This window comes from Carassius auratus, chromosome 43 (genome assembly GCF_003368295.1).
Source record: "Carassius auratus strain Wakin chromosome 43, ASM336829v1, whole genome shotgun sequence".
NCBI lineage: Eukaryota > Metazoa > Chordata > Actinopteri > Cypriniformes > Cyprinidae > Carassius > Carassius auratus.
Window position 1 is genome coordinate 11579218 of NC_039285.1, and position 16907 is coordinate 11596124.

The 16907-nt window shown below is 37.0% G+C and overlaps 3 protein-coding genes across 4 annotated transcripts; all 3 read right to left on the reverse strand.

Moving 5' to 3' along the window:
• Window positions 1-1238: 1238 nt before the first annotated feature.
• Window positions 1239-4297, reverse strand: tsen34 (TSEN34 tRNA splicing endonuclease subunit). Its single transcript, XM_026231056.1, has 4 exons — window positions 3586-4297; window positions 3333-3474; window positions 1752-2024; window positions 1239-1625 (listed from the first exon to the last, which is right to left on the reverse strand). The coding sequence occupies exons 1-4, from the start codon at window positions 3910-3912 to the stop codon at window positions 1408-1410; spliced, it is 960 nt and encodes a 319-aa protein (XP_026086841.1). The 5' UTR covers window positions 3913-4297; the 3' UTR covers window positions 1239-1407.
• A 383-nt stretch (window positions 4298-4680) lies between these two features.
• On the reverse strand, window positions 4681-7083 carry LOC113061704 (thioredoxin reductase-like selenoprotein T1b). 2 transcript variants are annotated; one of them, XM_074559873.1, is made up of 6 exons: window positions 6905-7083; window positions 6367-6477; window positions 6107-6233; window positions 5882-5969; window positions 5632-5758; window positions 4681-5333 (listed from the first exon to the last, which is right to left on the reverse strand). In XM_074559873.1, the coding sequence occupies exons 1-5, from the start codon at window positions 7033-7035 to the stop codon at window positions 5634-5636; spliced, it is 582 nt and encodes a 193-aa protein (XP_074415974.1). In that variant the 5' UTR covers window positions 7036-7083; the 3' UTR covers window positions 4681-5333; window positions 5632-5633. The 2 variants fall into 2 exon arrangements, with proteins under 2 accessions (XP_074415974.1, XP_074415975.1); XM_074559874.1 differs by having other exon boundaries at window positions 4708-5333; window positions 5627-5758; window positions 6905-7049.
• A 2029-nt stretch (window positions 7084-9112) lies between these two features.
• On the reverse strand, window positions 9113-12922 carry LOC113061274 (serine/threonine-protein kinase pim-2-like). Its single transcript, XM_026230309.1, has 9 exons — window positions 12432-12922; window positions 11961-12049; window positions 11394-11754; window positions 10827-10921; window positions 10559-10612; window positions 10073-10451; window positions 9710-9886; window positions 9426-9514; window positions 9113-9231 (listed from the first exon to the last, which is right to left on the reverse strand). Exons 1-9 carry the CDS (start codon window positions 12760-12762, stop codon window positions 9220-9222), a joined length of 1587 nt encoding a protein of 528 aa, XP_026086094.1. The 5' UTR covers window positions 12763-12922; the 3' UTR covers window positions 9113-9219.
• Between the last annotated feature and the right edge of the window lie 3985 nt (window positions 12923-16907).

The following is a 16907-nucleotide window of genomic DNA, read 5'->3' on the forward strand; positions in this document are numbered from 1 at the left end:
ACCCCATTTAATTTATTAGTCAGTTTCTTTTAATTATAAAACGTTCTCTACACTCTGTTATCTAATAACCACAATATGGATGTACCATATTAAAAGAAGCTGTTACGTGCCTATAATGCCCTTATCACAGCACCAGATGGCAGCGTTTTTCACTTACAAATACTCTCCACTCGAGTTGATTTTATATTTGATAAACATAATGGACAAAATATTAGTTACACATTTTAAATATGTAAATTAATTGTAAGTTATTTTTAATATCCTTTATTTTTTAAAAAAAGCTAACGATTGAATTTTTACCTATTGTGGCCCGTTTAACTCCCTTCTAACACGAAAAGCTGGCAGTTAAACACAAAACTCCAAATTATTTGTTCTTTAATCAAAACGTTTAAAACGCTGTGTATTGTATGAATACTTATCTATATATTGTCCTCTTGCATTATTGACCAATTATTTTCCTGTTTGAAATTGTAAAGCTGCTTTGGCACAATCAGTATTGTAGAAAGCACTATATATATATATATATATATATATATATATATATATATATATATATATATATATATATATATATATATATATATAAATATATATATATATAGTTTGTTGTGGAAATTCTAATTCAATAACAATTTGTAGAGACTGAAAATTTTTCTTTGTATTGAGAGTTTTGTCTTTGTATTGCTTTAATTCTCTGCAGAGAATGATCTGGTTTACACACAGCTTCCGAGTCTGTGTGCAAAGAGATAACACACAGACTTACAGCCCACTTTTTATAGAATGTAAAAAGATACATTGAAGGACAGACTAGGACCTTTGAGCAAATCATGTTGCTTAGTGCACATCACATCATAACACATGCACATCTCATCGTAGATGCCTGGTTACAAAAACTGCCTGTCTCTGCTACACAGTTTCCCCTCAAATGTTGTTATTCAACATAAACCAGTTACGTGCACAAGTTACATAAAATAAATCAATGTCCCTATGGACTATATATACTAACTTATTCATTGTATGTTTAAAAAGATACTTGAATAAGATTTATGCAATCAGTGCCAAATTAACAAAACTAAAAATTTCCATAATATATATATATATATATAATAGTTTCATAGAATATATTTGCCATCTCACTTTATCAGTAATCTTAAATGGCTGTGAGGTTTAAACTAAGTGACACTGAAAACCAATACTTCAAATTAACATAAAAAGCACAAAAAGATAAAGACAAAACACAAAGCTAAATTAGATTTTTATTAAATGATCTTGGGATATTCTCCCTATATGTTGACAATCAAACTAAATTCAGTCATTCAGAATTTATCACACACACTTTACACATCAGAAGGCACACCAAGTTTCTGAGAAGCATCATCTCTCTAATATCAAACAATCTTTGTGTGGTTACACCATAGAACTCCACTGCAGTGATGAATACACCACATCACCCTCCACACTCTCATCATTTCCGGTCTCGCCGCACTTCTTTGGAGAGCAGAGCAATACTGTTTTCTTCACATTGGAGCCCAGACGAGCTATAGCCAGAATATCACAGAGAGGTAACTCTTCATCCATAGAGATGCATAATGCAATGAAATGAGCATGGAACCGCAGAGGATCACCTGCAAAATGACAATAAAGATCTTGGCTGTTAAGCTGCACTTAAAAAAAAAAAAACTTTTATATATCTGTAATCAATGGAATAAAATAAATAGACTTTTTGATATTCCAGGTTGTCATAAACTTACCTGGATACACCAGGAAATCTCCTCCAAACTTCCCTGCAGAGGTCAGGTAGAAGCCTTTATTTCTCAGATCTCTGTAGACACAGAATCTAGTGTTCAAGCGTTCATCTCTAGGCATTGGCCAATCAGTGGAATGGAAACTGCGTTCCTCCGGACAGTGGCTGAAGCCGGCGCGGGCAGTACAGAGCTGAACCGCCATAGCCGGCAACGGGAAGCGGAAGGCCTGGTCCAGTGCATTAAGACGGTCTCTAATTGCACTGCCGCAATCATCAGTGCCTGTGGAATCAGGGAGAGCCAAATATCATTGACACACATTACATACAGTACCAGGGCGCTTATTGCATTTGAACAGACAAATACACAGAAAATTAAGTCAAAATACCCATCTTCGCAAGTAGCCTCGTAAACACAGTGAGAGAAAATTAAATCAGTGCATAAGTTAAAAGTGACAGCCTTTTATACCTGCTGCTGTCTGTGCCATTAATTATCAAACAAAAAAATCACTCACTGCCCTTCACTCAATAAGCTTTCATAGCTTTAACAAAGGTTTATTTATATTTAACTTATACAGTTATTTTAAATTTGAATATTCTATTTCTGCAGTAATTTTTGCTTGAATACTACTGTTAAACCAACGTGATAACTTCACACTCAAAGCCTCATAGAAATTTGGTCTGATGACCATGAGCATGTCATAGTTAAGAAGAATTCATGCACGCCTCTGCTTGAAGTTAATCTATTTTGTAATAGATTATGGCCAGAGACAAAAACCAGCCCGCGCAGTCGTGTTGTTGTGTTGTCTCCGTGTTGTTTGCTGGATTTTCCTCTTATGTTGGAATTTTCCCGCACGTAAATTCTGACCAATCAAAAAGCAGTTTAGGAAATACGTCATGGCCAATGAGTGATGTAGATGTTGTCATGTGACTGCATTTTGGTTCGTTTCAACTGGTTCGGACCACAGCAATCAGTGTGGTGTGAAAAGGAACCAAGAAAGCTGAAAAATACTACAATGTATAATTGTTTGCCCTTGGTTCAGACCAAATGAATCGAACTAGAGATGTGAGAAATTTAGAAATTTAACTGGCATCTAATATTTTGCTCCCATAACAACCTTATTTATTTAACATACAAGGTTACATGGATCAAAAACAACAATCATGTTTATTTATTTATTTCTGTAATGGGGGCCAGTATAAAAATCTCTATCACTGAGCCCTGAATATGCATTTTGTTGTATTATTTAACACACTAGGCTTTAAAAAAAATCAACTACTTTGTTTAGTTTTACAGTTAAAAGTTCTAATGCCTTAAATTAAACTTGTAAACATGTTTTATTATTATTATTGCATCTAATCTTAAGATTTCACTTTGGCAGTAAGGTTTGAGCAGTTGAGAAATAAAGAAATTGGGTTCAGTTTTATTAATTTTTTTTACATTTATTCAAGCCCCTTAACATCAGCTGTAACTGGGACAATAGTCACTTATGCCAAAAGAAAATAAGCATCTGAATATTTAAATACGATAAATGTAAAATAAACTGGCCCTAGTGTCTTCTATATTTGATTGTACCAGACACTCTCTCACCGTTCTCCTTCTCATTCATGATTCTCCTCAGCACTGTCTTCTTGTCCTCCAGGGCCAGAGCACACTGCTCCTTATAACTGCTCTCCAGACCGGCCTCATACCGTCTCACAGCCTCCGCATGCGTCTCCTCATCTCCACAATCCTGATGAAAATAATCATAATACACATATATCATTCATAAAGTATAAGACACTTATAAGATGGCTAGATGGATGTGTGAATGCATTCGGTGTCAGTACAGGTGAAGTGTCACCTGAGTCTGCAGTGAAGCAGCAGCAGTGCTCGTGTCCTCCAGCAGCAGCGCCTCCTCCTGCAGCAGCTCCAGCGGTCGTCCCAGCCGCACGTTCTGCCGAGGCTGACGGGCGAGAGAGCCCACCAGAGCCCCGATCACACCCGCAGATCTGCACCTCTTCATGTCCGACACCTTCCACACCAGAGGAGTGGCCCCGCAAAAGCTTATGTCAATCAAAGCATCTTTTGATGGCTGATGCTCACTTTCAGTTTGGGTATTCATATCCTCTTTCACTTCCATGCTTGATGACTGCTGAGACGCATTCATTCCTGCTGGATACCCATCCATCACTCCTCCAAAACACACCTGGGTGACTATCGACTATGACGAATCGGCTCTATAATGCATTTGCTCTAGACTTTTTGAATTGGTAACGTACTAAACAAAATAACAGTAAATACATAGTGATCATTCGAACCGACTATACATGAAGCAGATTTAAGTAACATGCATGCACTAATGACAGACTGCTTAATAAACAACTCGTGGTCACGTTCACCTCGCGCTACCTCCACATTACAGTTAATTCAGAATTTCATCTGCTGGAAAACTTCCACGTTAAAAATTAATCACACAAAAAAATACCTAGAACGAAAATCACATTTCGATTCGCAGCACGCGTGCTCTCTGTACACCACTTCCCTGGCGAAGCAGAGTAGCAGACCACGTGACCTATCTCCATTTGAACAGCGGGCGCCATCTAGTGTTGCTCTGAAAGTTACATGTTCGGTGAACTTTACTTGCAGGGTTTATTAAAAACACTTCACGTGCCAAAACATTGGTAATATGATATATAACTAATATATATTTTAATAAGTTACACGTAATCTCCTTTGAAAGACGCTTTTCCCTGTGGAATGTTACTTTTTTCACCGCTGTTTAGGACCAAAGAACCAATCACACACCTGGAAATCAGTTTTATTTACTCATTTTAGTATTCCCATTTGAATACTTTTAATAGTTTTAAAATCCTATGGCTTAATGAACAAAGGTCTCCGGAGGAGAAAAAAAAAACATTCTGAAAGCTGAATGAAGGTCAATATTACCGAGCGCCTGTTTTTCTATGACAAAAGACACCATTTATTTACACATCCATTGACAGAATTTATTCATAACGGAGTATAAACGAATATTAAAAATGATCAGAAATCAAAATGTATCAAAGTACATCCTTGATGATATGTACATATTTAGTTACTGAATACATTTACAGAACTGTTTATATTTCTTAACGAATACCGTTGACTAAAACATACTTTGAAAATTAGCATTAACGGTGGAATTAATAAATTGGCTCAAGATCATATGAAGAAAGACGAAAGTGTAAAGAAATCGAGAGAGAGAAATCAACAACAGAACTGTAGTTCTGCATATAATACAAAGAGTTTGAAAATACAAATCTGAAAACTGATTTAATTAATACAGCAGTCTACTGCATGCCCCCCAAAACAGATAAACACTGTTCAACACCAATTTTAAACCCATTTAACAGCATGTGTGTTTATTGGTCGATGACAACGGAATATCTGCAGATGAAACCTTCCATTTCCTCCATAATTATTAGCCGAGGACCGCAGGGCTGTGGATACAGAGAGACCCTTGGAGCAGTGAGAGAAGGCTGGACATCCAGTCTGCACCAGCAGACACACTGCGTTCAGTGCAAACCTTCATTAATGCCCTCTCACACACCAATGCCTCGCATCACACACCTGGAGAGGAAGTTAAAAAGAGGGTAGAGATAAAGCGCTGAGTTTTCAAAATATTCCAAAAACAACAATGCTTTTAGGCCAGGGTAAATTAAATACTTTTTGAGACAAAGTTAAGAAAATTTAGGGAATAAACTGAAGTAAACAATACATAGAGGTTTGGAATTTTCATTCTGGAACTACTTCTTTAAAGACCGTTTAAGGTCTTCAGTTAGGGAAGGGTGAAATAACACCCGCAGAATCCCTGTGGACACATTCAAGATCTTTTCCAAAACACCATTAGACAACCCACATACCACACCTCTACGCCCGTCTGTGAGTCAGAGAGTCCATGTGTGCACTCAGCTTCATCTCATTCTCCAGAATCTGCACCAGCTGCTGCATGGAGGGCAGGTGTCCCGCCTGCAGCTTGGACCACACGGGAACATCTGTGAGCACATAAGCACACACACAAAGGACAAATCACTAGCATTTAACCTCATCAAGTCCCAACAGCTGTGTCAAATCTTTGTGATGGAATATTTTGATCTATAATTAATAATCAGTCTTACCGTTAAGTGTGATTTCAAAGGCGCCGGTGGACATACACTGGTTTTCAATCATGTTGCTGAGGAAGAACACCATCATGCAGGCATATATCTTGACAAAAACACAACAAACTAAAGTCACAAACACATGTAGTAGGCAACTAAAACATTTGAAGTGTGTATTTTAATTTCTGAAGATTGGCTGAGCCAGCATCCCCATATAAGAAATGTCATGTGAGGGTGGAAGACCTTATTCTCTTTCGCCCAAATCCAGATTCCTGGAGTCTCCATGTGGAAAAATGTAAAAGGGTCTTTTCCCAGGATAATTAAACCAATCATGGCAAGTTTGAAGACAGAAAAGAAGGAAGCTATGTGTCTAAAAATAAATAAATAAAGACCTTCATTCCAGTTTCAGTTTATGAGTTAAAATCACTTATATTTTAATAAGACCTGTCCATAAATCTGTAGGGTCTGCAGTACAGAAGTTCTTGATGAAATGAGAAACCCACCTATATATGGGGTGTGGCAGGAAGTTTTCTCCCTCGATGCGGATGTCTGGGTACCTCTGGGTGAGAACCCGAGTGTACTCCTCAAACACCCGCCTGTACCCTCAGGACACACTGCACATAGACAAGAGCTAGCTGACAAAGAAGACTGACAAGTGATAAACCAGTGGAACAAAAAAAGCTAATTACACAACAAACTGCAAATCACTATAGCAAGTATGTACAATAAGACATTTAAGACAATATATATATATATATATATATTCACTTGTATACTATTAGTATATTACTATACTATAGTGTTTTTTCCCTTTAAAAATGCTAAATAATATATACTATGATAAGATAGCTATTCAGTCACATGTTATATATAAATCTAGCACATCTAGATAGAAAAAACGAATAGGAAATGCGCATAAACCAGTTTTAATGCACTGACTGAACGCACACTCAATTTAGATTAATTGAGTTGCTTTATCGACGCATGACGCTGATCGGCACGCGCACTGACAGGAAACACAAAGATATTCCGTTTACTCACCAAAACTGAAATTTCAGCAGTGGCATCCCTGTGTATTGCATTTTCATCTTTTTAACGCTGCCATTGTCGGCTGTGGCGTGATTCAGTGACAGCACACAGACCAGCAAAATACACAAACACCGCATTTCCATCCCGCACAGTCCTGCTCTAACTGGACCCGGAAATTCAAGGACGATACACAGCCTGTCAAAATAAAAGTCTGAGTTCACGTGGGTCAGAGCACCCCTCTATAAAATAAAAGCGTCGACAGTTTTGCCAACTTACTAGCAATTTTGTTGCTAGATTTAGCAACTTTTTTTCTTTTAAAGCACATTGCAACAATTTTAACTATATATATATATATATATATATATATATATATATATATATATATATATATATATATATATATATATATATATATATATATCATACCTGTCAAATTTTGGTTTTGAAAATAAGGGAAATTTTCAAATCATCCCAACAAAGCTCCAGTATCCCTTACATTTTAAGACAGGTGTTATAGCCCAAACGAAAACACAAAAGGGTATATATGAAGAGCATTTATTTAAAGGCTTATTTGCATATTTTCTGTTAATTTAACATTGCTTGTCTTTACATTTACATTTTATTTTCATTCCACACATTCTTTTCATTTCATATTGCTTTTCTTTTACAGTTTTTCTTTTTATTTCACATAACTTTTCTTTTACTCTTTTAGTGAGTTGTTGTACAAATTTGTTGCAGACTTTGCATTCTTTAAAAAAGTAAATTCGCTGTCCCATTTATCCTGGTATTTACAAATGGGGTTTGGTTCTTTGGCAGGTGTGCCTTCACTCTCTATCGTAGCATCCATCATCCGTCTCGGTTTTTTCTTTTGTTGTTGTTATTTTTCCCGCGTTATAACTCATGTCATCTGACCTCACACACTCCTCGCGACAGGCTACTACAGGTGGCAGTTATCGCTAGACTAGTGACAGAGCTCAGATTGGGAATGTTTTTTTTTATTAATATTTTATTAATAACGCAGGTTAAAATAAAAAAAAATTAAAATTAAAATGCGGGAGATTTACGGGAAAATACTAATACGGGAGGACGACGGGAAAGAAGGGTAAAATATGTGACTTTCCTGGCCAAAACGGGATACTTGACATATATGTAAATCAAGATTTCTTTTTCTCTCTCTGTGTGTGTGCTGTCTTTATGTATCTGCTATAGCCTATAGTGTATTATATCAATCAAGTTATTAATTTCTCCTGATGTCTATAGCTTTTAACATATTCAGATGGTACTTTACAGTGTTGGAGTCTGTGGTTTTACTTTATTGTTTTTTTTTTTACTTTATTTAAAAATATTTTATAGTTTGTTATAGAAAATAAAGTTATGCTCAGAGTTCAGAGCCTCCATCATACGATTATAACAGATGCCTTCCGAGTGGAGACCTGCACTATCGAGTGCGGTGTGGGACACTTGATGGGCGAGTAGAGACTTGTGTGTGCGGGATGCAGGAGAATAAGGGTGTATCTAGTGTGATCACTCCGTGCCGTGGTTCGTTTAGCTGGCCCCGGCTCGGTTGGAAGAGGTGGGCCAGAGCACGGTTCAGTTCGGTTCGGGTGTGGTGCACATGTAGTGTACAGAATTTCTAACACATGCAGCGTGATTGTGTGAACATTTCTGAGCAGCAAATGTGATAGATCTGTAAAACAATATATTCAAGATTCAAGATTTTATTTTTCACATAAAAGTTATATAACATACAAAAAGCAGTGAATTGTAGGTCTGGCATACTCTTTATAGGCTGTGCCAAAAATAAGAAAATTAAATATACACAATATATTAAACTTCTATTCAGATGATGTGCAGAGATGCTACACAGAAAACTGCTTCACGGATGATTTCAGCAGATTTCTGTGTATTGTGAGAGGGCTGTGTTTTACCGCTTCCCAAAAGACTCAAAACAAATCGATGCACTCCACTGTGCTGAGCGAGAGCACTTCTCTGCTGCCTTTACGTGTTAACAGAAACTTTGGGTTTCCCACTTATGAAGTCGTGAGCACTTCATGAGCTGCTGCAGTCTTAGGCCCACCACAAATGCTCTCATTGGTTGAGACACGTGATGACACCCATCCCAAGCCAGTACTGATCAACATCCCACTACTCCTAAAGCATTAACATGACAATAAAACTTTAACTTAATATATATTCTAGTTTAAAACAGCTTTTCTGGGATGTTTTGGACTGCGGGGGACAGACGTTGTAGACTGGGCCTCTGATACTGCTGCAACTATTGCAGGAACCATTGGAGAGCTGAAGATACAACAACTTCTCAGGTGGTCTTATGTGGTGGCCTGAAACAAAACAGAAACAAATACAGTATTATTACATGAGTAACTACACTACGAATGACATTTTATAAGGTAAAACATACAACTTATTAAATCTAACAATAAAAGCAAAGCGAGAAAACTTGATTTGAAAATTGAAAATTGAAAAGAAAAATGTTAAACGTCAAATTATTTTAAGGTGATCTTAGGTTTAGTACCGTAAACCACTTGTGGGAAAGGATTTCCTCCAGCTGAATTCGGTTCTTTGGCTTTATTTGCAGGAGAGCGCGGAGCAATCTGCAGCATTCTGTGCAGAAAGATGAGAGGGACACCTGAATATTACTTTAAAATTAACACATGCTTTAATTTACTGATCATATTAGCTGTACGATCTGAGTTCAGGCATCAGAAATCAAGAAAACTTAATGCATTTTCTAACCCCATCTTTCAGAAAGCTACTTGTCCCTGTTTTGTATGTTTAAAATGATAACTGAACTCTTACCATTTGACAGACCAGTTCTGGACCAGAGATGCAGTTTGAGCATGTGCAGATCTAAGAAACTTGGATAATATCCGGCCACTATTTTAAATAACAGAACCCCCAGTGACCAAACCGTCGCAGGCTTGCCGTGGTACTTTCCCTTTATGTGAAACTCAGGAGGGACGTATGTTGCTGTGCCTTGAAGAAAAAGATTTTGTTAGATGCGCAAGTTCGGTTCACAACAGTGACGAGATCCATGACTGTAACAGTGACGTAATTCTACTGTATATATATCAGGTGCTTCTTGTTGTTTTGGTGACTCACGCCTGGTCAACTCATAATATAATCGTCACTAGAGTTGTAGCTTTTAGATACAGTACATACCAGAGTATGACATGTAGACAGTTGTCCTCAGAATGTCCCCACACCCAAAGTCAATTAGTTTGACTTCAAGTGTCTGGTTGTTGATGAGAAGGTTGCTCAGTTTGATGTCACGGTGGAACACTTGGCGCTGGCAGCACACGTTCGCAGCTTTAGTCACCTGCATCATGACTCGCCGTGCTAAGCTCTCGTTGAGACGACCACCCTGACGCCCCACAAAGTCTTCCAAAGTCTCGCAAGGAGAGGGACATTCAAGGATCATGACGAAATGGTCATTGTAGTCCTTCCAGTCCAGCAGCTGGATGATCTCTGGCACTCTGGGGCCTTTATTAGCCAGGATTGTGAGGGCGATCTCCAGTGGAACGAGTTGCTGATATCCAGGCTAAAAGAAAGACGTTGGTAAGATAGAAGTTGTTTTCCAAATAAGCACTTAGTCCAGTTTTCCTACTAGTTAGTGAGAGGAGAACAGAGAGAGTGCATCTTACTTACAATGTATAAACTTTGCCTGTAGGTTTCGGTCTTATTAACATATTTGACCGCCACCTGATCAAGAAAACAAACAACAATTAACTTGTGAAGAGGCCACCATTAAATATATACAGACAAGTTTTGTAAAGTTGAATTGAATTTAAGTTCAACCAGGACAAAAAGATACACTGAGAGGCCTTGCAAACAATAGCATGACATCACAGGAGTATAAAGATGAGACGGAGCAAAATCACTTCGCTAGATACGTTTTCATCAAGTTTTCACTTACTTTAAGGTCATCCTCCAAACGTCTCGCCTCATACACAGAACCAAATCCACCTTCACCCAGCAGATCACCCAGCTGGTAGTGGCTGGAAATGAAGTCTGTTACAAGATAAAACAACTGCACTTTTAAACATTTGTTATAGTTATTATTCCATTTGATTTTATATAAAAAATCTTAAATTACACATGATAGCATTTACATCAGTAGAGACTATATTAAATATGTTCATGTTATTATTTGTCATCCCTAAACTATGTGCATATAAAATTACAAAAACTATTCTTTTTTTTTTTATTTCCTGAGATCTGATCATGACCTTAATCCATTTTCAAGTTGATTTATATGTGTTGATGTGGATTTTATTTATTTAAAATTTGAGATTTATCACATTTTATAAATTCTTCATTGAGGAAACCTTAAAAATTAGACCAATTAGAGACCAAACAAGATACTTAAAAGCTATTATAATCTATCATTTAAAACTAGAATGATTCAATTGATTAATTAATGAATGTCCCAGTAATGGATGTGTAGGTGTGAATGATGACTGGTCATGCTCATGTCATTTACCATCACTGCATCTGGCTTTCTGTTCTTTCTGGTTCTTCACTTTCTCTCTCTGCTGCTCTTGCTCTTGCTTCAGCTCTTCTTCACCCTGAACTGGGTTCGAGCTGCGCTTCAGATGTTTCTTCACAGCTCCATAGAAAGAGGCCACCCTCCACCACTTCTTTTTCTTCTTCTCTTTCTCCATCACCTTCCTCTCCTGGTCGTTTCCCTCAGCAGCATCAGCAGTGCTCTCATGAGGATGTTGTTCCTCTGTGCTGCTGCTGGGGTTTGGGGGGGTACTGAGATCACACCCGTGGCTATCTGGGCCTCTATTTGCCAGGATGTTGAGGTCCTTCTCCTCTGGAAGACGTTGTGGAGATCCAAGCTAAAAGAGAGACAGTTTTTACAACGGTAAGGTGAAAGTTCTTTTCCAAATGTAGTTTGTAGTTTGACTTAATTTAAATCCAACCAGGACAAAAAGATACACTGAGAGGCCTTCCTAACAATATAATTATATAACCAAATGATGAAGATAAGACAGGACTAAATGTATTTGCTAGCTAGGCAAGTTTTCATTCATCTTTTACTTACTTCAGGGTCATCCTTCAAACGTGTCGCCTCAGCGTCAAATCCACCTTCACACAGCTGATCACTCACGAGGTTGTGTCTGACAGTGTAGTCTGTTAAAAGATGAAACAAATGCAGTTAACCTAAAAGTCAAATATTTGTATTATTCAATTTTAATTCATATATAATCTCATAGAATTATTTTTAAACATATCCTGGATCTTGCCCTTGATCAGTCTTCAAATTTCTTTATTTATTATTGTGCTTATGTGATTTTTTTATTTAAGATTCCCCTGATTTGACTTATCTATATTGAGGAAACATTAAAAAGATAGGAAAAGGGTATTGAAGACTAAATAAGAAAGCTATTATAATCTATCCTCTAGATTAATTTACTAAAAATGGATATCCAGGGATAACTGATGGCATTTGATGTAAAGTACAGAGCTTCAGTAAACTGTGCATCATATTCTTATGAGTTGATCATTGATTTACCATCACTGCATCTGTCTTTACACTGGTTCTGGTTCTTCACTCCCTCACTCTGCTCTTGCTCTTGCTGCAGCTCTACTTCACCCTGAACTGGGTTCGAGCTGCGCTTCAGATGTTTCTTCACAGCTCCAAACAAAGAAGACAACCTCCACCACTTCTTTTTCGTCTTCCCTTTCTCCATCACTTTCCTCTCCTGGTCGTTTCCCTCAGCAGCATCAGCAGTGCTCTCATGAGGATGTTGTTCCTCTGTGCTGCTGCTGGGGTTTGGGGGGGTGTTGAGATCACACACCTGACTCTCCGTCAACGGATGAACTCGACAAGGTCGCTGAAACATTGTTGTCAAAATCGATAACAATCGCTGAAAATAACTGCTCAGTTTCACTCACCACTGCTACTAAACCCACAAAATGATTTCTTGGACTTATAAGTTCTACGAAATCGAATTCTTTCTGTGACGTCACGACGAAATCGAATTCTTTCTGTGACGTCACGATAACCCGCGCGCCCTTTTTTTTTTCACGCCGCTCGCGCCGGATTCACGAAGCATTCTTAAGAAAAAAATATTCTTAACTGCCATGTTCTCCTTCTAACGTAAGGGGAAAAAAGTATGCAATTTTCTTGCATTTCCACGAATTTTTTTTTTTTTTTACAAAACAAGTCAGACAGGGAGTTCATTTTTAATTTAAGCCAACAAATAAATGAATAATCTTTGGCGGTATTAAGCACACATGCAGCGCGCGCACACTTCATCTCGTGACAGGCTCTTTATTCAAAAACATGCGCGTTTATTGTGTTTATTACGAGTTTATCAACGAGTCTTCAGCAAGAACCAGCACTGATTCGATAATGCATGTCATTTTCTTCATCAGATTTTTTTTTACAAGAATCGCATTTCTTTAGAACTTATTGGAATTTATCTTAGGAAATTTCTTAACTTATTTTTCTTACATATTTCTTAAGATGATTTTCGTGAATCAGACCCCTGATTTTAATATTTTAAACTGGGATCATAATGAATCCCAGGAGCCTATCATTCAATGACAAGAGTAAACTCTAGCTTAACTAAAAGACCCAGATTAAACAATTGTTAAACAATTCACAATTTAAGTAGAAAAGAAATACATGTTGCCCACCATATGAAGCAAAATGTATCTGTTAAATGTATTTTATGAATTTAAATATTTAAATTTCATATAAATGCAACTCTTATAATTATCTAGGCCTATCTTTCTAGACCTACCAAAAAACCTACCACAGGGTTTTTTATTTTATTTTTTATACAATTCACCAAAAATCACACTGAAAAATAATGACCATCGCAAATATCCTGGGGTGTAAAAAGTCCACTCTGATAAGAACATACATCACTAAACATCATTTATAATAAATATAACATACACTCTAAAAATGGCTGGGTTAAAAATAACCCAATTGGCAACCCAGCACTGGGTAAATATTGGACAGAACACATGCTGGGTTAAAGTAACCCAGCATGCTGGTTTACACATTTTAACCCAGCATGCTGGGTTATTGAGAAAACCCAAGATAGAGTCATTTTTACCATTTGTGGGTTTGCATTTTTATGATTCTGGGTTATTCTTGCTGGGTTATTCTCATAATTTCACTTTTGCTTAACAAAGCAATCATGGATTAATAAATAATGAAGAATACAGGTTATTTAGACTGTTAAAAAATATGTTTAATGCCATCTGACATTCAAAAATTTGTACCAATGACAAACAACATGGAATTTTCCCTTTTTTTGTTTCCAGCAAATGCAAAATAAATAAATAAAAATCACAGAAATACAGTTGCAATAAATAAGAAAATTATTTCTGAATGACCTGTGTCTAGCTGTTTAACTATTACATTTTGAGATTTTTAGCTATTTAAATACACAGTGAAATGACATTGACAATTAACATTCTTTAAATTTAAATGTAAAATCATTTAAAGATGTCCTTAAATTTATATCAAGTATATAAAGACTACTACGTAGGTAGATGTGCACTACTTAGGGTAGTTCAACATATAGTTCACTCAAAAATGAAAATTCTGTCATGTTATGTTATGTCGTTACAAACCCATAAGCCCTTCGTTCATCTTCAGAACACAAGTTAAGATATTTTCGTTGATATTCGAGAGCTTTCAGACCAGGGTGAATAATTAGTGACAATTTTCATTTTTGGGTGAACTATTGTCAAACACTTAAGCTCTGAAGCAAAGATCTACACCTGAGAGCAGTGTAGTCTGCTATAGAGCCTGTCTATGGAAGGACAATTTTCAAAAGGAATTGCTAATCATATTTTCAATTGCGTTTTCCACATGTGACAAATTGTGACAATCCAAACACAATTGCAAATCTTGAACAAAAACACTGTTTCAAAAACACTGAACAAAAATTACGGTTTCAGTTTTCATGAATGCACAGTGACTGCCAAATTTCAAATGGAAAAACAAAGTCAGTTTGTAGCTGTATTTTCCATGTATTATGAGTAATAAGCCTGTCATATTGATCAAATACTGCATCATAGCAGCTTTACAGTATTAAATAGGAAAATAGTGTGTAATAATGCAAAGGGACAAAAGTAAACACTCAGTTTTCAGTTAAAGTCAATTCGTCATTGATTCAGTGATGTATCGTCCCTCTGTGCAATCAAGTGAATGATATCGCTTGATATTAATTGTCCCCAACTAAAGAAAAACAAGGAACCAAAACTCCATCGGTGACAGAATGGAGAAAAAACCTTGGGAGAAACCAGGCTCAGTTGGGGGTCAGTTCTCCTCTGACCAGAAGAAACCAGTAGTTCAATTCCAGGCTGCAGCAAAGTCAGATTGTGCAGAAGAATCATCTGTTTCCTGTGGTCTTGTCCTGGTGCTCCTCTGAGACAAGGTCTTTACAGGGGATCTGTATCTGGGCTCTAGTTGTCCTGGTCTCCGCTGTCTTTCAGGGATGTAGAGGTCCTTTCTAGATGATGATCTCCATCTGGTCTGGATACGTACTGGATACGGGTGGCTACGGTGACCTTGGAATAAGAGAGAAACAGACTAATGTTAGCATAGATGCAACATAAGAACAAGTACATGAGGTTTTATGAATTACCATGTCTGTTTTTTCACTGTGTCGCACATGTTACCTGCCAAAACTCAAATGGAATCTTTAGCATCTGAATTTCCAATGCCTCACATTGAAAAGAGGTGAAAATTGAGGTGGGACCATACTATGGAGAGTGTTTGTATTGGGAGGTGACGTCACTCAAAGACAACTGTGCAAAATGCTTTGAACAATGGAGGTTAAGGCACTACTAAAGGCAGCTGCCGCTCCGAGAGATGTGTGATAAAGAACAGACAGTGAAACCCAGATCTTCCTATATTCTTGGCACCTCACACAATAAATAATTCTGTCATTTTACCCCAAATGCAGCTACTATCCCCTGCTAACCGTTAGAGCCACATGGTACTATTGGTCAATATTCACCATTAACCAAATGCTTTTCACCTGAGGTATAAAATATAGGGTAAGCTGCAGCTAGGTAAATAAGAGTAGAACTGCAATGTTGTTTGCTGACGTGCATCAGAGTGCAAACAGTGAGAGATTTGGGGTAAAAACTACAAAATATCTCCCAATACAAACACGCCCCATAGTATAGTCCCACCCTTGACACATATTGACAGCTTTCTGTGTAAGGCATCTGAAATACAAATGCTTTTCAATTGAGTTTGGACTATTTCACAATGTATATGTCCACATGTGGAAAAATACAATTAAATATACAATTTGCAATTCCTTTTGAAAATAGTGCAGAATATCCTTACCTGTCCATTGATTATGATCAATGCCTGAGAGATCTGCTGGCATTTTTAAATCGCCATGACAATTGGATGGGGTTTTGTGGACTCTGCTCAGTTAAGGAATTCCATGTTTGTTCCAACCTTTAAAATAAAGTTTAAAAAAAGAAAAAATACAAATTGTTTTAATAACAGTGATTCAGTTCAATTAACTGTGTGAAGTTAACCATGAAATTGACCCATCATGATTATGAGTTAAATTCACCTATGAGTTGGTCTACAGAAGCAGAATATGATATAGTGATTGGCTGAAAGGTGTGCTTTCAAACTGTCTAATCAATGGGATGTTCCAGTCATTATAAATCACAGTTTTATGTTAATATGCTGGCTATATCAAACACACACAGTCACTGGCACAGATAAGGGAGATCACACTGCATGCGCACACAGACATTTCTATGACAAGTCACGTAGGTAAAACAGTCCATATATAAAAACTTATAGATGTACCAAAGTGATGAGGACAAGTCAAAAACACGATCTGGAAAATTAATATATGATGTTTACGCTCATAAATTAGGTACATTCTGGTGCAGCTTTAACTATAGCACGAAATAAAAATATATGTGCGTTTAAGTTACGTGAGGGTTAACGTTAGTTGATTATCACAGACAAACAATTATGTAAAAT

Excerpts from the sequence above, each read along its gene's own strand:
- tsen34 (XM_026231056.1), bottom strand. The coding sequence starts at position 3,912 with ATGGATGGGTATCCAGCAGGAATGAATGCGTCTCAGCAGTCATCAAGC. Across the intron at positions 3,475-3,585 it reads CTGCTTCACTGCAGACTCAG|GATTGTGGAGATGAGGAGAC; the intron begins GTGACACTTCAC and ends TATTTTCATCAG. Across the intron at positions 2,025-3,332 it reads CATGAATGAGAAGGAGAACG|GCACTGATGATTGCGGCAGT; the intron begins GTGAGAGAGTGT and ends CTGATTCCACAG.
- LOC113061274 (XM_026230309.1), bottom strand. The coding sequence starts at position 12,762 with ATGTTTCAGCGACCTTGTCGAGTTCATCCGTTGACGGAGAGTCAGGTG. Across the intron at positions 10,452-10,558 it reads ACAGGCAAAGTTTATACATT|CCTGGATATCAGCAACTCGT; the intron begins GTAAGTAAGATG and ends TCTTTCTTTTAG. Across the intron at positions 9,887-10,072 it reads TGTCTACATGTCATACTCTG|GCACAGCAACATACGTCCCT; the intron begins GTATGTACTGTA and ends TTTTTCTTCAAG.